At 42.2% G+C, this 25311-nt stretch overlaps 1 protein-coding gene across 1 annotated transcript in view; it reads left to right on the top strand.

The window, feature by feature from the left end:
- Positions 1-1317: 1317 nt before the first annotated feature.
- Positions 1318-25311, top strand: part of LOC120544893 (synaptic vesicle glycoprotein 2C-like) — a 45007-nt gene continuing 21013 nt past the window's right edge. Inside the window, exons 1-4 of the mRNA XM_039778752.1 lie at positions 1318-1488; positions 10146-11087; positions 22045-22225; positions 25104-25255. Coding sequence (XP_039634686.1) covers positions 10481-11087; positions 22045-22225; positions 25104-25255 — 940 coding nt within the window. The 5' untranslated portion in view covers positions 1318-1488; positions 10146-10480. The remainder of the gene's footprint in view (positions 1489-10145; positions 11088-22044; positions 22226-25103; positions 25256-25311) is intronic.

The raw sequence follows: 25311 nt of genomic DNA, 5'->3' as shown, positions 1-25311 counted from the left end.
TAAGCGTGTGTGTTTGGTTTTATTCATTTCAACCCTCAAATTAAACAACAGCTGCTGGATAGAAATGCAAATGTATCTGCGTTTTGATTTGACTGAGTATGAGGGACGTCCTCCCCGGCTTCCTTCCTCGCTCCTTGAGATTTCTCCTCCTGTAATGGTTATTTCTGCAGAGCGGAGGAGAGGAGTGCTCATTCACTGGCGGTCATAATGACCCTTCTCTAGCCTTGCAGAATAGGATGGCTTTTTTGGGGATTGCTTACTCTCTGTGCCCAGACGTCCTCATTGAACTCTTTAAAGCCTCAAACTTTTGGCGCCGACTGGCATCCTTCAGAAGGTGCACATACAAAGACGCTGGGTGCAGACTTGCAAAAAAAAAAAGAAAGGAAAACACACACACACACACACACACACACACACACACACACACACACACACACACACACACACACACACACACACACACACATATATTAGCTAATTAAATTGATAGCAGATTATTTAATTTCATTAAATTGGACTTTTGGCAGTGTAGTACTCCATTGGTTTTAAGTTGACGTTGCAGATCCAGCAACAGTCCGTCAACCCTCAGTAAACTTCTTCCCAGGAGCCACATATCAGCCCTGACTCCTTCTCTTCTCCTCCTCCGTTTAAACTCTGCGACGGCGCCAGCCATCCAGCATCACTGAGCCTTCGCTACATATAGCCCACTGTAGACTATTATACGGAAAATACTCATTATTATCCGTAGGATTGCCTCCTATTGATTTCAGTCTGCCTCTCACCACGGATACAAACGGTTTGAAGGCTGCGGTCCATCAGGACCAAAACCTACCGCCATAAAAACACAGTTTCTTCCCCTCTTGCAGTCAGCCTCATTTACGAGCCCCGGCCCCACGGACCCCCACTAAACTCACCCCCTTCCCCCCGCCCCCCTCCCTGTCCCTAGTCAACGCACTTTGCGCTAACCTTCATCCTAGACTTTACATCGCCCATTGCACATACTATATATATTCTTTGCAAATTCTGCACTCAACCCATTCAGCCTCTTTTTTTTATATTTATTTTGTATATATATATATTTTATTTTTTTATTTCATTTTTTCATTTTTTTTTTTTATTTCATATTGTTTTAATGTTTAATGTTTGTTCATTTATGCACCTTTCACCAAGGCAAATTCCACATAGGCTATACCTATTGTGGCAATAAAACCTTTTCTGATTTACTTCTCATCCTCTCCTCCTCCCCCCCATCTCACTCACGCTTCCCACCTCCCCAGCCTCTCTCCTCTCTCCTCTCTCCTCTCTCCTCTCGTCTTCCTTGGACTGCAGCAGAGAAACCGCTGCTGCATCGGAGAAGACAAGAACCAAGAAATCTCGGCGCGATGTTTTCTATCTCCATCTCTGTCTCTGTGACTGTGTAGGGACGGGGGAAACAGGGAACGGGCGACTTATCGAGCTCGGTACGATGCACCTGGTCCTCTGCAGGCGGTGAGTATTTCTTTTCTTTTAAAAACGTGCCAAACTATAACTTCATCTCCAACTGCACTCCGTTGTATATAGTAGAGCATAGATGGCATCTTTATCCGCCTTTTTTGGGGATCATTTAATATGCAAAATGGAAAGAGGAGATGTTGCATGCATCTGGTGATTAAAATGCTCTCGTTGAATAATGGCAATACATTTATTGAATAAAGCCCCCGTGCGCATTATTGACGGGAAAGTTAGGGAACTTTCTGAGAGTTAGTCCAGCTAAAGCATTATTTAAAGAAATCGCATCACATTAAATCAGAATAGCCTGTGCATTTTTATTCAGAGGGTATTCTAAAACACCCGACATGTTCTTATTCAGTTTGTTTTATGAAACGCAGCAAAAAAGGGATGTTGCGCACAATTTAACCTGCAGTTTAGCGACTTTCCAGATGTTACGTGTGTGTGTGTGTGTGTGTGTGTGTGTGGTGGTCGTAGTAGTGATGGTGCCAGGGGTGTTACCATCCTGACGTGCTCAGTGGTCGTGGAAAGGTTGGTACACACGCACGGCACGGCGGAGGCAATCCCCGAGCTTTCCCGTCGGCGGAGCGCGCACATGCATGCAGAGTGAATCTGCAGAGCTGCAGAGAGAGAGAGAGAGAGAGAGAGAGAGAGAGAGAGAGAGAGAGAGAGAGAGAGAGAGAGAGAGAGAGAGAGAGAGAGAGAGCGCAGTGTGTGTGGGGACAGTCTTCTAACTGTACAGCGCACTGTGCCGCCGCCTCGCAGGGAGGGAGGATTGATTTCCAGGCAGCAGGACAGCCCGAAATCTAATTATGGGACGCGACTTGCGTCAAAAGACTCCGCGGTGATTGATGCCCCTTCCTGTACAGTGGTCTGTGGGCCGTGCTCAGCCGCTGGAGACGCTGTGTCGGCTGCAGTTAAAGCTACACGGTGCAAGTGGAACAAAGAGGAGGAAAGTGACAGATGAGTTTTGCATAAAGCTGTTCCACCCGGCAGGGGCGATTCCAGGATTTTATTTAAGTGGGGCAGCACAGGGGTGGGGGACCAATAATCAGTCAGGGGTGTCCCGGGTGGGGGGCATTGTATCAGAATACAGCATAGCAAATCTTCTTAGAAATATAAGAAATATTGGATAGGATCAGAGCCGGCCCGACCCATAAGCGAACTAAGCTGCTGCTTGGGGCCCCGTGGCTACCAGAGGGCCCCCAAGAGCGCTTGAAATGTGTGTGCCGGCCTATTTAAAGATAGTGTTTCTGCTAATAGGTCTCACATTAGTCTTTACATGCGTATTTTGTACATTATGAGTGCTTAAACTAATATTTACTATACACAAGTTGGTTTAGTGCCAAGTGCAGTGACAACATGTTACAATGTGGAGAGTCCCCAAACCAAATCCTGCTTACGGCCCCCAAAAGTCAAGGGCCGGCCCTGGATAGGATAGAACAACACAATGCAATTCTTCTAAATAAAACATCAACATCATTATTAGTTACCCTTGTTTTCATTTTAAACAAATTGTGAATCCTAATACAATACACATTTTCTATAGGCTCATTCAGCCACTTTAAAAAAAACGATGCTATCAGAATTTTGGATAGTCGTCATGGAAACATTAATTGGTCATGTGACAAGGGCTGGGAAAATTGGTAATACAGGCAGCCAAGTGACAGTACTCTGATCCAATGGAAATCATAATTGTCAGATTCACTGCATTCTAGCCCAATGGATTGGGGGGGGCAATCATATTTTTGAGGGGGGGGGTGCCCCCTCGTGCCCCCTCGTGCCCCCCTTCTAGCCCCTGCCCACAACAGGCTGAATGGAAAGTTAGATTAGAACGAACTCTAACAGGTGTTTGCTGCAGGGCAGTTCTCCGACTGGATAAAGGTTCAGTTTGAATGGATATTTGTCAAACACCCGAGTCAGTAAATGAATGTTTGCCTCCTGATTGCCTCAGTGTTTGCGTTAGCTCAGCAGATGACAATGCAGGCATCTATTCAACAGTTATTATTGGTTGTTATCTCAGCTTCATCTAAACACAAAAGGAGGTTTGGCTTGCATGGGTCTGCACCACATGTCATGATGAGGGCCAAGGCAGAAAGCCAGGATGAAATCTGTCAGCCAGTCATCAGTAGCCTGGAAAGAGGAGAGAGAAGAACATTGTCGAGCAATTTAAATGTGCAACCACACTGAAAAAGATGGTTACAGAAGACAACCGAAAAGCACATATGGATTCTTAATGGAAACACAGTGGAGTGTCCCTCAAAAATCTCACTGTTGTAGATGATACATAGTCTGTATGTTGCACTTTATGAATCCCAAGCTGCCAACTATGATTCAGTTTATACATGCCAGCAAAGGTAAAGATGTTCAGTACAAAAATGAGTCCTAAGTTTAGTCAAAATACAAAATCATACAGTTTGTACATAGGCTTTTTTTGGGGCGAATAAACACAAACAGTCCAGCAGTCCAATTTCAACGTCATATCGTGACTTCGCCTAAACATACACGCCACTTTCCTAAAGCCAAGTGGCGCGTTATCTATACGCCACTTCATGAGATCAGTCTGCCAATTTTCATGAATGATTTAAGATAGAGATTTCAACAGGGGCTCCGGGGCCCCTAGGGGGCCTCCAAATTATTGTTCATTTTTGAAAGTTTTCTTCAAAAATAAAAATGTCTTAACATGAATCCAACATATTATTAGCAAATATAAATCGCCATTAATGATAGGCTTACTGGCCCACCACAGTCACTAAGGTAGCCATCCACAGATATATGAAGTTAATCCTAAGGATTTGATGTTTAACAATTATTATTTTAATAGCTTAGTATTTTATGCACTACAAAGGTATGCATAAAGGCTTTAGGCCGCCCTACACATTATTGTAGGCCAGTTTAATATGCAACTTCATTTTATACAATGCATGTCGTGGGAGTCCCTGCTCCATCTGACTTTCAGTTAAGGGGTCCTTGGTTTAAAAAACATTGATGACCGCTGATTTAGGATGACAGTTTGCTATGCTTTCGTTCTGAACGCACCCTTAGAGGAGCTGGTAGGTTGTTAGACTCAGATTTTTGCTAGCTGTTTCTCCCTGTTTACAGTCTTCATGCTAAGCTAACGGCTGCTGACTGCAGTTTCATATTTACTGTACATAGAGAATGATCTTCTCGCTTGACTAATTGGCAAGAAAGCAAATAAGTGTATTTCCCCAAATATGTAACTATTCCTTTAATTCTGCCCCCCCCCAAAAAAATGCAAGTGTATTTGTTTTAGTAAAGTGAATATCAAAGAAAAGATTTGACAGACAGATACACTTTTCATCAATTCACGGTTTGGGCATCCACACAGGGACCCCCACAGCAACTGGCCAAACTCCAGCAGCCATCATTATATACAAGCAATTTTGTGTGTGTGTGTGTGTGTGTGTGTGTGTGTGTGTGTGTGTGTGTGTGTGTGTGTGTGTATGTGTGTGGGTGTAAGTAGGCGTTTAGACAGAAAAATGCTCTGCATTAAAAAAAAATACAAGGGGCTGTCAGGTACTGGTGAGAGGATGTAATACGTAAATTATGAACATGGGTATTTGCTGAGCTACAGTAGCCATACCTTATCTGCATAACAAAAAAGTGTGTACTTTTTAGAGCTCTCAAATACCAGGGAAGTTGTAAAACAAGGGAAGTAAGTAAACATCAATGAAATACAGGGAGAAGTTGATCTGCTGCAGCTGTTGCTGGTATTTGACCCTATTTCCAAGCAAATTTCTATAAATCAAATAAAAACTCCGGTCAGCATTGAAGAAATAAATTCTTATTCCTAGTTTAAAAAAAGAAAAAGATGATTAATACAAGTTTTAGCAGCCCAAAAGCTGATCACAATTCTTAGGAATTTAGGATATTGCATATAACTGTATGATGGTTTTTGAAGTCCTGCGTTTATTTCTTCTGTCAAAACCTGACTTGTGCAGCATCTGCTGAGCTTGGCATGTAGTTTTATTTACACAATGTGCATTAGCGACTGCCCACTGCAGCCTTCTGTGGGCACCGCAGAACGCCTGTAGGGCTCTGCACACACCGCTTGCATTTACATACCGTCGATCAGTGTGTTGCATGCAGATACAGGATCTTCTCTGTGTAACTTAATATTCCCCGCTTCAAAAAACACAATTTTTTTGGGAATACAACAATGTCCTGCAGAAAACAAAATTCTCCATTTCCTCCTGCACAGTGTGAGTATGTCTCCCAGTGTCCCAGAGAATGAACCTGCAGTGTGTGTGTGTGTGTGTGTGTGTGTGTGTGTGTGTGTGCATCTGCGTTTGTGTGAGTGATTAATGAACATAGCTGGATGGCGTCAGCGGGCCATGACAGCACGACTGCGAGGAAATCATTTCTCCTCTCTCCGTGGACTGCTGATTCAGAGCTCACAGGAATTTTTAGCTGATTGCTAAAATCACATCATAAGGGTGCTGTTATAATAACCCCAATCACAGCATCACAGCAGATGGCGAGGAGAGTGGCCATCAAAAATTAAAAATGAAAGTGGTCATATATGATGTTAGCTAGCCTGTTCGTGGGGGAGGCCAAGATTGTTTGGTTAAAATGTGGTAGCTTCTTGTATGAACATAATGTATCTCCTGCATCAGCAGTAGGCTGTAGGTTGCTTCAAAAGAGGACTGGACATTTGGACTTTAAAGAATTATCTCTGTAGCTCAAAGTGCATGAAAAGACATCTAAATGTCAGCATTAATGACCATTTGCATAAGGAGGAGAACGCTTAGCTTATCGTGAATAATGAAATGTCAACGGAAGAGGAGTATCTTTCATATTCTGCATTGCCATCAAGAAGATGACTTTGGAATTCTTGGTGCACTCGGATGAGAGAGACGGAAGGATGGAGAGACTGAGAACAGGAAGAAAGAAAGAAAGAAAGAAAGAAAGAAAGAAAGAAAGAGAAAGTGAAGAGAGATGGGAATCACCGATCAGCATGGAGGAGGTGAATTGAGACCAGGGATTGTACACAGTCCTGGCTGCCTGTGTTGCACCATTATTCATTACCCCTCCATTATAAAAAAAAGTGCTCTCAGTGTTGCAGTGCAGCGAGTTGATTGGCCATTTTCTTCTTGGCCATTTGGTGCAGAAACTCTCCGAGCATATCATGAGGTTTATCACAGAGTTCGACCTTCTGGAGGAGCTGCGTCGCTGGGAATGAGTTTGGGGAAGTTTGCAAAAAGGGCCGTGCTTAATGTAGGCTGAAAAAGACTGCCCTTTCAGTACACTTACTGTATTTGAATATTAGAACATGAAAGCTGAGAGGTGATGAAACCAAGTTGGATATAAACATCCTAACACTGAAATTCCGACTGGAAAAACTCCTCCCTTTTGCCTCCATGCTTAAACTAAACTGCTGTGGGAGTTGATGCAGTGTAAGTTCCGACAGCGGAAGAACCTTTTTCTTTATTGTCCTGAAGCCATAGGATGGGAAGATTTTTCTCGTTGGCCTTGAGTTTAGCTGCATCCGTGGCCAGGGGGAATCAGTGTCTCATCATCTGGCCGTGCACAAAGTTAGTTAGTAACCCATTTCCTACTTTATTTCATTGCTGCATTGCACCAAACTCTCTCGGGCTGCTTTGTGTCGCTGTGGAGCCCTGCCGCTTTTGTTCAAATGACAGATCCCAACTGATGTTTTATCTAATCCCGCAGAGCAAAGGTGAGCAGAAACACCATACATCAACCTGCCACGGTCTGTTTGGGCACTTACAGTAACCCAGTCGCAACACCTCAGTGTATGCTTTCCACTCCAGGGACTGCAGGTACAAAGAGTGCAGCATGTTAAGGCTAAACGATCTTTTTCTTTCTATTTAATGATGGAAACAATCATATCTGGCTGCATTGTATCATCTTACCACTATTGACATTGAGACACTCTGCTATTGAATGCTACTAGAATACTGATGTAGAGATATTTCCTCCTTGGATAACTGAAACCAGAACAATGGGCTGAACATGCAAACCATCTGTAAATGAATAATTTCACAGATGATATCATTTCTGTTTTAGATAAGATAAGATACACCTTGTCTCCTATAGGAGAAATTTGTCTTGGGCAATCGAGATAACAAAAAACGGCGACACATCGCGCACAAACACACAATAAACATACAATAGTCTCATACAAAATGCAATCAACTACAGTAAACATTCAATAACCCATGCACAAATACCTACTATAAAGGTGTGTACACGTTTACTTGTGCTTTTATGCATCATTCATACAGTACAAGGCCTCAAATAGGAACGTGGTTTTAAAGCTATGCTTTCAAATTTCTCAGTAGAAGTTACATAAAAAAGTACATTTAAATATTCCCCAAATTGTGTTCAGCAGACGGCTGAGAGATTTGAAATGACAGAAAGTTGATAAAGCCGAAGTGTGGTTTCCATTTTTATTGTCACACTGACTATTGAGAAGGACCTCCTACAACGTCACTTGGGGGTGGTGGTAGCTCAGTCCGTGGGGTTTTGGGTTGGGATCCCGGTTCAAGTACGGCCGGTTCAAGTATGGAGTGTGGACTGGTAGCTGGAGAGATTCACTGCCAAGGTGCCCTTGAGCAAGACACGGAACCCCCAACTACTCGGGGTGCTCATCCATGTGTAGCCCCCTCTCTCTGACATCTCTCCATTAGTGCATGTATATGTCCTGTTTGTGCATGTGTGTGTATTTCGAGCCACGTGTGTAACTGCAACTGTACCAACAGAGAATGCAACAGTGAATTTCCCCTCGCGGGATAAATGTCGTCGTCTTTTCATCAAATATCCAAACTATCCCTTAAATAACAGAAGATGCAGAGTGTATTAGATCAGTCAAATGGCCATGAAAATGCTACTTCACATGCCTGTTGCATGTGCAGTGTATATCTCTGTACTCTGTAATTGCCCTGTCAACAACAGTGTTGCTGGAGGGCTTTGGAGTGTAATGTGAGCGTCCAAAGCTTGCTGGTGTTTCTCCTGCAGCAGCCGTTTGGCCTGGTGGCCGCGGGCTGCAGTGTGGCAGACAGACGTTTCTGTCCTGATGTGTTGTCAGGTCTTCTGAGAGGCCATGCCACAGTGGAGAGAGCCCTAAGGGGAGTCAGTCACACAGGCTGACATGTAGTCCCAGTTTAGAAACACAGAGATTAATAAGCTCTGACAGAAAACATGGTCTCAAAAGCCACATTTCCATGAACGTAACATTTCTGAATGCTTAAAACAAATGAATAAAAGATAATGGGTATGAATGATTTTGATCTAATTCAACTTAATTCAGTTCTTGGACTTAACCCAAATGTGCACTGAATAATAAAAAAAAAAAATCCTGGTATCATACCACATACAATACAAGCCTCTCTGTATCATTCAAAAGCTGCATCGGAGCTGACGGGAACTGCAGTCGGGCGATATCTGTGGCTCTGTCATTACGAGCGACCCTTTCACATATAAAGAGTTTTGCGAACCATTGGTTATATACAAATATTGATTATAGCAGATTTAACACACACATGAGAGTAGCAATTCTCTCAACTGACTCTTTGCAAGGAAGCCAATGAGCGTATTTCCCCACACTATTCCTTTTAGAATTTTGTAATCTCTAATTCAAAGAAAAAAAAAACAATCTAGATATGGCCCGATACCATTTTTTGCTTCCCTTTACCGATTCCGATACCTGAACTTGCGTATCGGCCAATACCGAGTACCAATCCGATACCAGTGTGTCATATATTTTATTATGTATACTGTATACTACTATCCCTGTATGGATGTGATATGATTTCTATCTTTGTTGTCTGTCTGGTTCAGGTTAAACTCTTTGTAAAACATGAACAAATACAAATGCCATAGAACTTTCTTTTATCATCCAGTTTGACAGTCAGTTATAACAGTAAAAATAACATCAATAAACTACTTTAACGTAGATTTTCTTTAGGGCTTTATTACGTGGTATCGGATCGGTCCATAAACTCCAGTACTTCCCGATACCGATACCAGCGTTTTGGGCAGTATCGGAGCCGATCGGACCATCTCTAAAACATTCATAAAATACTGTGGTGGACTTTTGTATAACAGAAAGTGTGTGGGAGTCTTGTTCGGCATGTGGTCTGATTGTAAAAAATTGTTCCTGAATTAAGGACCAGGAACAGTGAGGGTCGCTGATGATGTTGCGAGCTTCCTGCTGTCACAACTTGTTTGACAGTGAATGTTGTGTATGGGTGAGAGAGGAGCCACAGACGCGCTGTTTTTGTTGACAATTCATTCAGCTGTCTGTAATATTTTATCTGCACTTGTTTTTGTTGATGGGTTTGCGTCAAAACTGAGCAGAAATAGGGAAGTTACCTTTCGTTGGATATGATGCAAACAGTTTTGGTTCTCATAGGAAACAGAATTTTCTTTTCACAATACAATTAAAATAGAATTATATACCAATGAATCATTCTATTTCCCTATTCTCCTCTTACTAATGCATTTCCACTTCGTTAGTAGATTGCACTATGCATCAGCTTCAGTTTGGCTGTCTCAGTGTAAAATGCTCTTTTGAAGTTCTTTTCAGTGCGCCAAGAAATACTGCAGTCAAGTATTTGTGACGGACAGCTTTTAATCGTGCTAAACTTGCTTTTCTCTTTCTGTCCCCACAGGCTGGTGGTCTCTTCTGCTGAGCTCTGACAGGGCCGAGGATCTTTCCAATTTGAGATCAACTTTCTCCATTTCGGCAGTGTCTGGCTTCTCCCATCCAAAGGAATTAGACATCATTACTTAATCATTAGTGTCCTGGCAGCTGACTGGCTTTTTCAGCACTAATAAACTGCCTTAAGTCCTGCTCTGTCTGGGAATAGAAGGAAGGAAGGAAGGAAGAAAGGAAAGAAAGAAAGAAAGAATAGTCACCTTACATTCGTAGCATCTGGTGGAATAAATCTCAGGCTAACTAGATTTGAACTAAAATACTTTTAGTGCCAAATTTCTTTGTGCCACTATGGATGAAACGCAAAACGGCAGGACTTCCTTGGCTAAAGGTGCCAAGGACATCGCTAAAGAAGCCAAGAGGCAAACTGCCAAAAATGTAAGCAAAGCTGTTGATCGTGCCTCAGATGAATACTCCACTCGTCGCAGCTATAACCGCTTCCAGAATGAGGACGAAGAAGACAACAACTACAATACTTACGATCAGCGAGACGGTCACTACGCCGACAACGCAGGCAACGACGAGGACGAGGCCTCCAGTGACGCCACGGAGGGCCACGACGACGAAGACGAGATCTACGAGGGGGAGTACCAAGGCGTGCCTGCCCACAGCGATGGGAAGCACCGGGACGGGCAGGTGGCTCTGGGCCAGCCGGTTTCTGACAGCCTAAAGAGCCGCAAGGAGCTGGAAAACGAGAGACAGGCCGACGAGGAGGAGCTCGCCCAGCAGTACGAGCTGATCATGCAGGAGTGTGGCCACGGGAGATTCCAGTGGCAGCTGTTCTTCGTACTCGGGCTGGCGCTCATGTCAGACGGCGTGGAGGTGTTCGTAGTGGGCTTCGTCCTACCCAGTGCCGAGACAGACATGTGTGTCCCCAACTCTGGTGCCGGGTGGCTTGGTAAGCATTTGCATTCCACACTTTTCTGAGTTGTTTACATTCGTACACAGATACATTACACGTCTCACCTGTTGGTAGGTACCCGCTCAACCATCAGACAGGGAATTACAGCCTAAAGAGAAACTTAACACCTTTTGAAAATCTTGATTTGCTAACCTCTATCAAGGCTGCAGTGATGTAGAAGTGTACTCCAGGGTGTGCCAGTGCACCTTGACATCACTGTTGGGTGGGGTTTAAGGTGTCACCACTTGTCTCGCATTGCCTGACCTTCCTCCACAGCACTGCGAAGAAGGGTCTGGCTAGTCCACACAGCATTCCCGGGATGGGAGAAAAACATGCTCTGGTTTATTGGTATTTCTTTAAACCAATCACAATCGTATTGGGCGGTGCTAGCGGCAGATGGAGCAACGGTGCCTCTGCAAAATAGCCTCGGGAAGAAACTTGTTTTGGTGGAACACGTGTTAGTTTAAAAGTTGTTTTAGTCGTGCAACAGAATACTCAGATTGGACAGATAGTCTAGCTAGCTGTCTGGATTTACCCTGCAGAGATCTGAGGAGCAGTTAACCATAGTCCTCAGAAATCCACCGGAGTTTAGAACGACAACACAAAGAAAGCGGAAGGTGACGGAAATCCGGCCGAATGAGGGACATCGGGTGGAATTTCCGGCAGCAACGGGGCAATCCCGGAAGTGAAACGTCGAGGATATAGACCACCCCACTTGTGACCACACCCATCAGTGATGCTGGGAGTAATCAACCAACTTTCTTCTCAATCTTTTTACTCTTTAAAAGCTCAAACAGCTTGTTAATGTGGGTGCCGTGGTCCGAGAAAACTTTTTTGGTTATTCCACATGATAAATTTCTGATTGTGCTTTTGTCCTTGCTTTTCTCACTGGTTTGAGGGGGGAGAGGCTCAGTTGAAAAAAGGTGGTGTCATATTTCCCTGCACCAATCACAGTTTGACCATCATTTGAATTAACAAGATGAAGAGCCTACTTTAAGCTAAATCTGCATGCTAAAATGTTCACAATAACAACATTATGATGTTAAGCAGGTTAGGGTTCACAACCTTAATTTAGCATGTTAGCATGCTAACATTAGCTAGTTAACACATAACAAAGAGCAGATGAAGCTAACTAGATGACAGCTGTGGGGCTGTTTGCTTATTGTCAGCCGTGTCAATAAAATCTGATCAAACCACACCTTTCCAGTCTGATAAAGAAGATCAGCAGAATAAAAAAAAAAAGTCTTAAGAATCTTTGATTGTTACTTATTTAGTCATACATATTTAATGTTGTTGAGAAATACCTTTAAATCAAGTTTTCAGGGGCATCTGACCTGAAAGCCTCAAATTCACAGTGAAAGATGCCTCTTAAATGGATAACAGAATACTTAAAGCAACACTAAAGCACTTTTCCTGCTTCGGTCCCCCTACAGGTTGGAAGCGGAATTGTACATTGCCGTTGTCGTAATGTCTCATTATGTCTCATTCGAACTACAGATCCGCTACCCGATCTGGCAAACTTGCATAATGTAATATAATATAATAACATAATGACAATTCTGCTTCCAACCTGTAGGCGGACCAAAGTGGGAAAAGTGCTTTAGTGTTGCTTTAAAGTGGCAACCAAAACACAACGTGATCGAAATCAGTGATTGAATGAATGGAAACATTGATGGAAAAAGGAAGCTGGTCAGTATGTATATTGATATTTACTGAGTGAAAGCTTAAAGCTAAATCTGTAAATGAACTGTGTGAGATTTAGATTCGGTGCCAATAACAGTGTGACTGTTAGACATAGTCAACATCCTGACTGTTGATGTTATTGGTGAGTGACAGAAAGAAATCCTAAATTTGATGTATAGTGAGCCATCTGAAGTTCATCTGGCTCTGCCAGAAGCCAGCTGAAAGTCAACTTTGCAGGCATGGTGATGGATTGTGATGCAGTCGGATGAAAGTAAATGACATGAAGTTCCGGATCGGTAGGAATATTTGGGCGTTGATGAAATCAGTTTTCCTGTTAGCAACCTGCTAATGATGTGTGCTGTTTATGACCTGCAGGGCTGTGCATGGAGAGTAGCAGTGGGTGACACTTGCAACTCTAATCTCGTTGCTTTAGGAGCTTGCCAGCAGGTTGTCATGGCACCAGGTATTTGTGGTATGAGTAGGAGGTGTGTAATGCTACTGTAGAGCTCCCACACTCGGGAAAAGTTGTGTTTGTGTGCCACTAATGTGTCTGTATGCGATTTGGCTACATTATTTGTCTCACTAATATCAGAAATGTGTCTGCACAGCACCGGCCAGCTTTCTTTATATATTTTTGTGTCCGGGCTTCGTGTTAAATCAAAGCATTTTCAAGTCACTTATCTTTCCTATATAAAGATAAAAAGAAAAGATATTTGTTTTTGTCTTTTCACAGTATGATTGTATGGTTTTGTAACCCAAAAGAGAATGCCTACCTTGTTGTTGTTTTTTTTTGGAGAAGAATGGTTTATTATTCACCCAGATTTCACCCCTATTGTGACTCATCTCTCAGTGGGAGACAGGGTGGAGAGGAGAGAAAGAATGAGTCATTTTACACACACACACACACACACACACACACACACACACACACACACACACACACACACACACACACACACACACACACACACACACACACACACCCACCCACCCACCACATAAATAAAAGATGTGTGTGTATATGCTCACTTGTGATGAATAAACCTTACAACATATAATTGATTGGTGTTTTTAGCACAGTTTCTCTCTGGCTGGTAAAAGAATCATGGGAGAAATAATAAAATAGAGAAAATTATACACATATCATCCAGCACAGGCAAATCTGGTTACAGCACAATCTTTAGCTCAAATTACACGGCATGATCTAATGCTTGAGCATTAAGCTTCCATTACATTTATAATTCATTCACATTAAATGGTTCCTTATTGCAAATAATCAAAGTGCAGTATATGTGCATAGGAACCCAACCAGCTGCAGTAGCACACTGATGGTTGATGAGGTTTATTTTGGCTGGGTCATATTCTGTGTGTTGCATCAACAACTTACACAAAAATGGATATCGATTTGGCACAAAGTTGTTTTTCCAGCAGTGTGCCGGTGAACCAGTGTTACGTCAGGACGACAGCCGGGGAGTTGTTTGACACATACTGACCTCTTAAATCTGAAATTATTTTCGACAAACATAAGAGGATATTTTATAATGCATCAACAACAAACATCATTTCCAAAAATAAATGCAAATGGGAAATATAAATAATAATAAGCACAGCAAACAGTTTTGTCTAGATTAATCTAATATTCCAAATGCCATCCTGAACATCTCTCATAATCACCAGTATTAGACTTTGTAGATTTTATGTTTTTTATGACCATATTACTAAGATTGAACTATCAAAATCTAGTGTTATTTATTTGGGGGTAACTAATCACCTTTTTTTAAGCAGCATATTCTCTATACCTATTACTACCACACATGATTCAATGCTTAATTTAGGATTGCTTTAACATAAAGTGTCACAAATAAAACAAAATAAAAAGGACATATCCTCCAGAGTTCCCTACTCAACCTTTTAAGCAAGGAACTAAAATGCTGCAATATGATACCTTTATATTTTACTGTACATCATTTTTCTCCATGTCCCCCCCCCCTCCCCTAAATAACTCATTCATTCCTTCATTAGCATGTATCGGTAACATTTCTTCCTATAATCTACTCCAAATACGGTGCCTTTTGTTGAAAATGGCGTTCCCTTTTGATATAATACAAAAGGGGAGATGCTATCCAGATGTGGGATGTTCCAGGTTTTTCTCTCTCCCTGCTCTCGTCTGTCCTCTCTGTCACCCTCCTGCTGTAATCCCTCTCTTACACGCTCTCCGTCTCATAGCCGTGCCGGCGATCTGAAGATATGGGCTGGAGTTAATCTCTGCAGCATTGTGCTTCGCTGCAGTTTAGCCATGGTAGACTGGCTCACGTACCTCCCCAGAGAAAGAGAGGGAGAGCGCTGCTTTCGTACACTTCCTATCAATGCCCATCTCTTCTACCTTCCACCACATGTAGCTTTTCAATTGTCTGCTGGCGTTTTCCTGCACCACAGTTAGCGTTTGAAAGGATGAAGCCGTGCTGCAGGTGTAGCACCGAGTGAAGACTTTGAGGAGTAAATCTGCATGATGGGCTACTTTTTAGGAGCTTTGTGTAATTGATAGCAATCTTTTTTTTGCTGTGTGTGTGTGTTTCAGTCACTTTACATGTGCAATCACAAAACACCATTGCCAGGGGAAGTTGTAATAAATAGACTGCTGGAGTCTGAGGTCAACTAATTTTCAGTCCCTGACCTCTTTCTCTCTTCACAACAAAGCAGCACCAGAGGATCTATTCATTCAGTGTCCACCGGGCAAAGGAACAATTCACTATGGAGTTACCGTACAACGTGATTGAGTTGTTGTGTGTTTCTTGTAGTGTGGAGTAGCGAATAGTGTCTGCATGCGACTTTAACAAAGGAGCAGAATGAATCCTGCAACGGCTCAGTCAGTATGCTGACAGTGTTTGAAAGGTTACTTTTAAAATCTAATATGTTATAGATTAGCTACCCCGTTGAAAAGGCTATAAGTAATGTAACTATTTGAATTACTTCATCAAAGTAATGGAACTTATCACTGTACATTTTGATAATGATTACTTTTTGATTACTTTTTTCTAACAAATGTTTTAAACAGGGCATGGCAGACTCAGGTTGCTCAATTGAAACAAGAGAGCCACTCTAAAACATTACATTAGTGGTCAATTTCACTAAGGGCCACACTGGAAAATGAGAATCACATTAAGGGCCAGACATGTAGGGTTTATTGACATGCTTTTTTTAATCCAAAAGTTAAATATCTTTGACTGTATTATTGCATGTCTCATATAGTGTTCTCACTCACAGTTTGGTCGACATGAAGTCTTAAAAAAGTCAGCACAAATGTTCTTCGCCATCAAAGAAGAAAGTGCCCAAAAAGTGACAAAAATGAAGCGACAAAAACTAGGTGGGCCAAAATGTATTGTAAACCAAAATTGATATGCCGGCCGGATCAAAATCTGCGAGGGGCCGAATTTGGCCTGTGGCCCTTGAGTTTGACACGTGTGCATTACATCATACACATTTAAAGCTACGGACACAGAAATGGCACATCCTAAGTAAAGCTCATTGTGGGACTGGCTCTAGTGGCTGTAATCCTGCACCAAGGCTGAATTTCGGGAAAGACTTCAGATACAGTATTAGGGGACCACTAAGGTCTATATAAAAGAGACTTCAGATACAGTATTAGGGGACCACTAAGGCCTATATAAAAGAGACTTCAGATACAGTATTAGGGGACCACTAAGGTCTATATAAAAGAGACTTCAGATACAGTATTAGGGGACCACTAAGGTCTATATAAAAGAGACTTCAGATACAGTATTAGGGGACCACTAAGGTCTATATAAAAGAGACTTCAGATACAGTATTAGGGGACCACTAAGGTCTATATAAAAGAGACTTCAGATACAGTATTAGGGGACCACTAAGGCCTATATAAAAGAGACTTAAGATACAGTATTAGGGGACCACTAAGGCCTATATAAAAGAGACTTCAGATACAGTATAAGGGGACCACTAAGGCCTATATAAAAGAGACTTCAGATACAGTATTAGGGGACCCCTAAGGTCTATATAAAAGAGACTTCAGATACAGTATTAGGGGACCACTAAGGTCTATATAAAAGAGACTTCAGATACAGTATTAGGGGACCACTAAGGTCTATATAAAAGAGACTTCAGATACAGTATTAGGGGACCACTAAGGCCTATATAAAAGATACTTCAGATACAGTATTAGGGGACCAAAGCAGCATGTCATAGGACCTTTTAAAAATCCCTCCCACTTCAAAGAGTTTAAATAATTTAGGCTTTGTCAGCCACTATTGATTTGACATTTACAACAAAAATAAAATGCTAAAAATAATCTCCACCAGTCTTCATTCTGCGGCTGAACACACATTTCCTAACTGATCCTGAACCCATCCTGAGCCACTGATTGGCATGAACAATGAACCATTTTGCCTCTATGATAGTGGATAGTGCATTTAGCCTGGCTGGAGCTCTGTGTGGTCCAAATGTGTGTGACTGTGGATCAGGTGCAGATGTTATATGCATACTGTAAACACATACAGTAGTAGATGAACTTAAATGAGACAGAAGTATTTTGAGTGAAGTCCACCTTTACGAAAACAAATCAGCAGGTGTTGTGTGTAATTAAAACCCAAGGAATGTGCTGTGCCCTCGGGGGTCTACTCTCCCACCCCCACTGCCTCCCCCTTTTCTGCTCTCATTCCCCGCTGTAACCAACCTGTCACTCACACTCGGCCCTCTGGGAATCCCCTCGTCTGTTGAAATCTCGAAGCTCTTTACATAATGTCCTAAACGTACCCCACTGAGGAAATGAGCGCTTGATTCTCCCGACTACTGTCTGTCTCCTCTCATCCATGCCTGGACACTGCACGGCGGTGTGGAGAAAAAGAAGAAGAAAAAAACAGAGCCGAGAGGTGTCAAGAGAGAATTACCCTTGCACATAAGAGCTAATTACTACAGTTGCATGTGTGGAGAGAGCTGGAGACAACTTGAGAGTTAGCTGAAGTAATCCTTGTGGATGCAGTGAGAAGCTGCACAGTGTACCGTTAAAAAGAGCATAGACACCGTCTGCTGCAAGCTCTTGCTTCAAAAGAAAAAGATTAGCACTGCGGTTTACTTCAACTTTACTGAGTTCTTACGTATGTCCTCGCATCAAACCACAGTGTTTTTGCTAAAAACTTTCTTATTTTCATACTAACCTCGAGATGTACAGTATATAGAGATGGTTGTGGTATTATTTGCCCAGAGATTTCTGCAGCAATTGCAATACAATGACTGTGAAAGGAATTTAATTTGTAATGCTCGCAAGCATTTAACTGGGGCTGTACTTGTATGGCTCTCCCAACCATTCCCCAATACGTGAAATACCATGTTTTTTTCACAGCCACATGCACCAACGTAGCGCGGGCTATCTAAACAAAGAACAGAGAAGCTTGAGTTCAACACACACAGAAGGAGTGTGACTTCATTCTCAGCTCAGGACGCCATTACTCCACTCTTTACATAGAAAATATTGTCGTAGTTTGTCGCTATATTAATGTTTGTTATGTGGAGTACAGCCCCTTATGGTGTGTCTTTGCAGAAACAGTGTGCTCGTCACTCTGGACATATAACAGCTTTCTTTTGAACTACTTTTTACTGAAAAAAATAGTCTGCAGCAGAGATCCTAAAACCTAACCAAATTTAACATTCAGCATGCCAGATACCACCAGGGCTAAGTGGGAATGTGTTTTTCTTTTAATCAGGGATGACAGTGTCTCCACTCCAGATTGAAATAAATCAACAAGTACAATGCAGACATTTTGTGCAGACATTCATGGTCTCCAGAAGATTTATCCTACTGACTTTGACCCTCTGAGTCATCTATTCTAATGCCCCGAGCAGGTCAAAGTTTTCACTTATCCTGTGAAATATCTCAACAAATACCAGATGGATTGGCACAACATTATTATGCATGATATTCATGGCTCCCAGAGGATATATTCTTGTAACTTTGTTGGTTCCCCTACTTTTCCTGACTCACTTTCCACTTGCGCTTTACCGCACGTACATTGCCAAGACTCTTTTAGGCTTAATAAAGTCTATTTTATTTTGTCTTACACACATAAATGCAGTGATTGTGTGTTGGGCTCTGAGAGCTTTTAAAATGTGGGTGACAACAAAGTACTGTGGCTGAACGCATCCTGTGTAGACACTGATGGAGACATGGTGTGAGGGACGTCCCTCTGTTGGAGCTTTTTAAATAAAGATGCAAGTGTCTTCTTTCAGGATCAAACCCTGTGTTTTTAGTTCTAGTGATGGGACATAAGATATTCAGTTGTTAGTGTGTAACCTGCACAGGGTCAGACAGTTAAACACAGCAATTGTCCCTGTGCTCCACTGCTTTTAACGGACCCTCTCTCATTTACATAAAAGACCTGCAATCTAGAGGCCTGTGGAGGCTTTAAGGTCTGACCTGAGTTTGAACCCGGTGGAAAATCACAAATCCAATCACAGAAAGATTCACAATGCGTCTCAGATGCCCCATCACCCTCCCCCTTTATTACACATACAAACCCAGGGTTAGGGGAGCCATAAAACAAATGAGCAGGTTTTAGCAGATAACATCTTCTCCAGTACATGCGTTCAGATGCATTGTTTGCGAGTCTCTACACCAGTCAAAAGATGTCACCAGCTTGTGCAGAATGCAGCCGTTTTGATATTCACTTTGATATTTCTAAGCTAGCGCTAGTGTAGCTTGCTCTTTATATCCCGCCGCCTGTAGGAGAGCCTTCTCTGCAGCAGCTGTGCATAGATAGACCCAGTGGCTGTCACCTGTAATGAATCACTAGCTCTCAGCATCATGTCTGCGCAGCTTGATAAGACCTACTTTCAGCGTATCTGTCCCATCACCACAAACACGCAGGAAGAAAAAGAAAGGAAAGGAAGCCTCTGTCTGCGTTCTTTTTGGTGCTGCCTCGTCAAACAATCCCATCTCCTCCTCCAAACACATTAGCATTTTTATTAGCACGTAGAGAGTAAAGTGGATTATTTACTGGCCTGACAACCCCTACCCTTCTCCACCAGCCCCGTCCTTTATGTTGCATTTTACCGGGAACAGGAAGAGAAACAACCCCGACTTCCTGCGGAAAAAAAGCAGCGGCTTCGAGGTCAACTACTGCTCTGTTTCCCCCACAGTCACTTTCAGGGAGTCAAATCTTCATTATAATGCGAGCAGTGCTTGTTTTACAGACAGCGGTTACTAAAAACATATTGAATTTCCATATGAGATACTAGTCAATAGACAAATGAAATGCAAACACACCTCCCATGCAAAATGAATCCTGTTATTGCCCGTGCACATTGAGCAGCTGTTATAACTTAATCCTCTTACACTGTGGTTTGATCATAAAATGTGGTTTCGCAATGCTTGCTGTTAGAAAATGGAAAACTTTACCTTCAGGCCTGTCAAAACACGGAGTATAGAGTTGATCTACAGCAGAGGTGCCCAAATTCTTTCATATGAAGGGCCAAAATGTATCTGGATGGAAGGCCACGGGCCAAAAATAAATGTCGATGTTGAAGAATACCGTAATTCTTGCCATTCTCCGTAGATAAAATGCACGTATGTAATTTAAATGGGAAGTTTACCAGCACTGTGCTTTACATTGCCGTTAAACTCAGATTACGTAGTTTTTAACTGCACAAATAGTACGTTTTGTAGTCATTATTTTTAAAATAAGAGGAGAATAAGCATGAGCATGTCAAATCCAAGGTGGGCCAAAACAAAGAGAGCACGAGCCAAACTTGGCCCGCGGGCCCCAAATTGGGCGGCCTTGATCTACAGTGTTGTTGAGATCAACAGATCGATCCCAGCTTCATGTGACCTCTGTGTATTGTCGATGGCTGGGAAATAACAGAACCAATTTCCGTGTGATCTCTGGTACTGATGCCCTTAATGCTTCAGCTGATGTTTAGCAGCTGTGTGTGTATTTGTGTGCCACTCTATATGCTTGTGTGTGTGTGTGTGTGTGTGTGTGTGTGTGTGTGTGTGTGTGCACATGCATGCGTGTGTGTGTCCAAGAATAAAGCAATCCTAGACCACTAATGTCACCAGGTGTCAGACCAATTTAGCATGCCTTGCATTAAGGTGTAATGGACATGTAGTGTTTTATACCCCTGCTTAAATTGCTACAGCTATGCTACATAAGCTTTATTGTGTAGAAATGTTAGCCTGGTCCTACCAGACTCTGGTACATTTCATTTGTACAGAGAGTCTGGCCACTCTCCATTGACAAGTGTTAACTTCCTTGAAGGCGGGTACTCTGTTGAAGTTTAAAACTATTGGATCTGCCCAGAGCCAACGTTTGGTCGCGACGTCGGCTTAGCATCCCTAGCATTCGACTCCTTCACCACTAATGGAGCGAGCTGGAAAATCTAACTTTTCCTGAACCCTGTGGGGAGGAGGGCCACAACAAAACTCAGAAAAGATTGTTCTTGCTCGGGCTTTAACTTGCACTTGATATTCTGCAGCGTTGCCACAACGGAACGAATGGCTTTACTCACATTTTTCATCGTTCTCAGCCACTCCCTCTGTTCCCTGATTGGACCGCCAAAGATTTGGCTGGAGAAAACCCAAGAATATACCGCAAACCCGGACGGTGTACTGAAGGAAAATGAAAATTGAGCAGAAGTACGTAGGAGGGCGGAGCCAGGCTATAGAAATGTAGACGTTTGGCGGAAACTGGCACTTTGAAAACGATCCTCAGCATCAGCATCGAAACAATAGAATGATGATGAAATGAAAGGTAAAGCTAAAACTTACCGTAGCTTGTGGTGACGAACCCACGGATTATTGTCGCCCAACTCTGCAGTTCCCTTCATCTCTTCGCAGCGTTTTAGCGTCTTTTCTTTCAACTACTTGTTTTACTTACACTAAGTAAGTAGGCTACATACAGTATATACGGTAGATCCAGACCAATATATCGGCCTCGCACATCGATTGTAGCTAATCAAAGATAAATCATATTGGTCATAACATTTTTAGAAACAGTGGCATGATTAGATAATTTGTCCACCAGAGAGCACTGCAAACTGTCAAATGTCCCGCTAATGTAAAATATTGTTATATGTACTTGCCGCAAAAAAAAAAAAGGATTTGTTTGTTTGACATTTGTTTTAATTTGAATGCTACACGATGTGTGTCAGGGGAATGCATGTGTGCAAACTGTCTCCCCTTTTCTAACGTGTAATAAGTGTTTTATTCACTTAACAGTTCCACTCTGTCTCTCCCTGATTCCAGGTAGCATTGTGTATCTGGGGATGATGTTTGGGGCCTTCTTCTGGGGCGGCCTGTCAGACAAGCTGGGCCGTAAACAGTGCCTGCTGATATCCATGTCTGTCAATGGCTTCTTCGCCTTCCTCTCCTCCTTTGTCCAGGGCTACAGCATGTTCCTCGTCTGCCGCATGGTGTCTGGCTTTGGGTGAGTTCACTCTTCTCTTCCCTTGAATATTTTTCCCACTTTTACGACCAGTCGTCCTCAATGTGTGTGCGAGAGACTGAAGCCTCTCTGAGGGCTTCTCCCTCTCCTGCCTGATCTCTCTGTTCCTCCAAAGTCAAAGCACACGACAAGAGGTTGTTCTAGCAGCCTGGCACTGGCCCATCTTCATCCCCTGTGTGTGTGTGTGTGTGTGTGTGTGTGTGGAACAAAGCAAAACTAAAACGTTTGCAGAAATGAGCCGAGCACAGTAAATGAACATCTGTGCGTTTCAGTGTTGCGGTGGTCTGCTCTGATAAACGACACACCTTCCCATCACAGTGATCTGACGTCGCCGGTCATATATGACTTATAAAGGTCACCTCCATATCAAATGTCAAGCTACTGAGCAAGCCAAATAATATGAAACAAGCGTAATTATGGGACACAGTTTGTGCCATTACATTTTAGTTGGACCAATGGTGATGATCTGGTAGGTCAATAATGAGCCTGTAGGGTTAGGGGCCCTCACCCTGAGCCGACAAAAAATTACCTAAAACAAACTACAACGACCCAAAATGACTACAGAGCCACAAAACGACCACATAGAAAAGCAAAATGACTTCAAGTAAACGCAAAAATTACAACATAGAAAAAGTAAAACTACTAAAAACAAATGCGAAATGGCTGCAAGGACGTGATTACCATGGCAACGATCAAAGCTTCGAAGCATTCATGCAGAACAACAAAAAATAGATGCAAAACCACCACAAAAAGACGCAAAGTGACCACAACCAGACTCTTTTTTTCTGTGTTTTGTTCCTATGGAGACAGGGTGGGGGCTCTTATACATGTCTGTGCCCATCGTTATAATAATACGTCCATGCTTATGATTGTTTCAAAAACAAGATGTAATAAGAACATATTATTTTCAGACTGCCTTCCAGAGAATCCTAAAATCTATTTGAGTGTGTGATATAATGGAGATATAAATATCTCCATCTCTTCCATCACAACGCACAGGCCCAGTCTGTTGCCAGCATACACAGGGAGAGTTACCTGATTTGCACTCGGCTCACTCGTGTTTATTTACCATTACGCCGGCTATCTATCAGAGTCAAAAAAAAAAACAGCGTCTATCTAAATGGCTTTGCGTTGAGTTTTTAATTAGCAGCTTTAGCTTTTATTTCATCACTTAATTCTCAATCTGTATGCAGAGGCATATTGTCTTTTTTTACAACCTCAGTCTGGGAAAAATATGATCCGGCATTGGGGGCGTGCCGACCGCCATCTTCTGTAGCTAAGACACTGACTATGGAGAAGTAGCTCATACAACTAGAGCTGTAACAATCCCAGATTTTACCGTACAATTAATTGTCTCAGAAAATATTGCGATTAACAATATAATCGTCTCTTTCAGTCAAATTTAAAGATATTTTACTTCTATCTACTTTTGCAAAAAAAATTCAAGTTTTGAATGAATCCTATGAATATCTTTTGGTTATATCACTGCCATGCGACCCAGACAATGTAAAACACAAGTAAAACACGCCTCTTTATTATCATTAAAACATCGTATTTTTTTCTTAAATGAACATAACATTGACAATTACAATCAACGTACCTCTTAGGATCTTGGCTAACGTTAGCAATAATTGCAAAAGTTTCATATTTTGAGAAATACAAACATATTGAACATTTTGAGACAATTGACGTTTCATTTAAACATTTCATTTTTCTGATTAATATTTGTCTGGTTAGAAGGTTTCTTCATGTTGAAACATTTAAATCTGTTACAGATCATCGACAGTCTATTGGAAACAAATAAAGTTTTAAATGAATCCCAGATAATGTAGTAACACAGGTACACAGCCTATGAAGTAAACCACGCCTCTTTATTATAATAAAACATAGGACCTTAACCGGGCAGTGGTTGCCTAATGGTTAAAGAAGCGAGCTTGTGACCGGGAGGTCGCCGGTTCAATCCCCAGACCGACAGGATAAAATCTGGGTGGGGAGAGTAAAAGAGCAGTGCCTGTCCCTCCCTCCCTCATCACCACCACTGAGGTGCCCATGAGCAAGGCCCCCAATCGCTCCAGTGGAGCTGCTAAGTGGCCAGCAGATCAGACTGTGGTTGTACTGGGCAGCTTCCAGGTATGAATGTGTAACTGTGTGAATGTGACAGGTCGTCGTTGTAAATGAGAATGTGTTGTCAATCGACTTACCTGTATAAATAAAGGTTTAAAAAAAACAACAACTAATGATTGCGGTTAAACAAAGAAACCATTATGGCCATTATGTAAAGAAATTGTGATTAGACAATTATGTAATTACTGTTACAGGCCTACATACAACCACACTTTAAAACATCAGAACAATGCCTTCAAGCTGAAGTGAACACTGTAGCTGCTACCTGATGAAATGATTTCAAAAATAAACCAAAATAATGTGATTCATTTAGGAATCATTTCGAGTTTACACATGACCGCCTGCTGTCTGTGCCATTCTCATTTTCAACATTCTAACAAATATAAAATAAAGTTCAATGCAGAGACACGCTGGCACCCTTGATTATCAAAAAGAGTTGAAATCTAAGATGTTGAAAGGCTAATTTCATAGTCATACGTTGTCTGCCTTCGTTATGTATGGTACTTGGTCAAATGGGCTGGTGAGTTGTGTGAATTAGTTTTCACTTTCACAGTTCATGTGCTCATTTTTCCAAAGTGACAAATGAAGAACAGCGAATTCAAATGATTTTCTGTAATCATACATCTGTTTTTCATGTTCATAAATGTTTGCCATCACACACATTACTGTAATATAATTACAATAACGGTTGGCGCCTGAAGCACACATAACTAATTACAGCGCACCGTATTTGCAGGATTGGTGGAGCAGTACCCATCGTATTCTCGTACTTTGCGGAGGTGTTGGCTCGGGAGAAGAGAGGCGAGCATCTGAGCTGGCTGTGCATGTTCTGGATGATCGGAGGAATTTACGCCTCAGCCATGGCCTGGGCCATCATCCCACACTATGGTGAGTGACCCCTCCGACCTAATGCAACGGTCATAATTTCGTATTCTTATTCTTTA

The sequence above is a fragment of the Perca fluviatilis genome, chromosome 17, assembly GCF_010015445.1.
Source record: "Perca fluviatilis chromosome 17, GENO_Pfluv_1.0, whole genome shotgun sequence".
Classification (NCBI taxonomy): domain Eukaryota; kingdom Metazoa; phylum Chordata; class Actinopteri; order Perciformes; family Percidae; genus Perca; species Perca fluviatilis.
The sequence above is the reverse complement of the archived record's forward strand: the minus strand, read 5'-3'. Positions and strand labels throughout refer to the sequence as shown.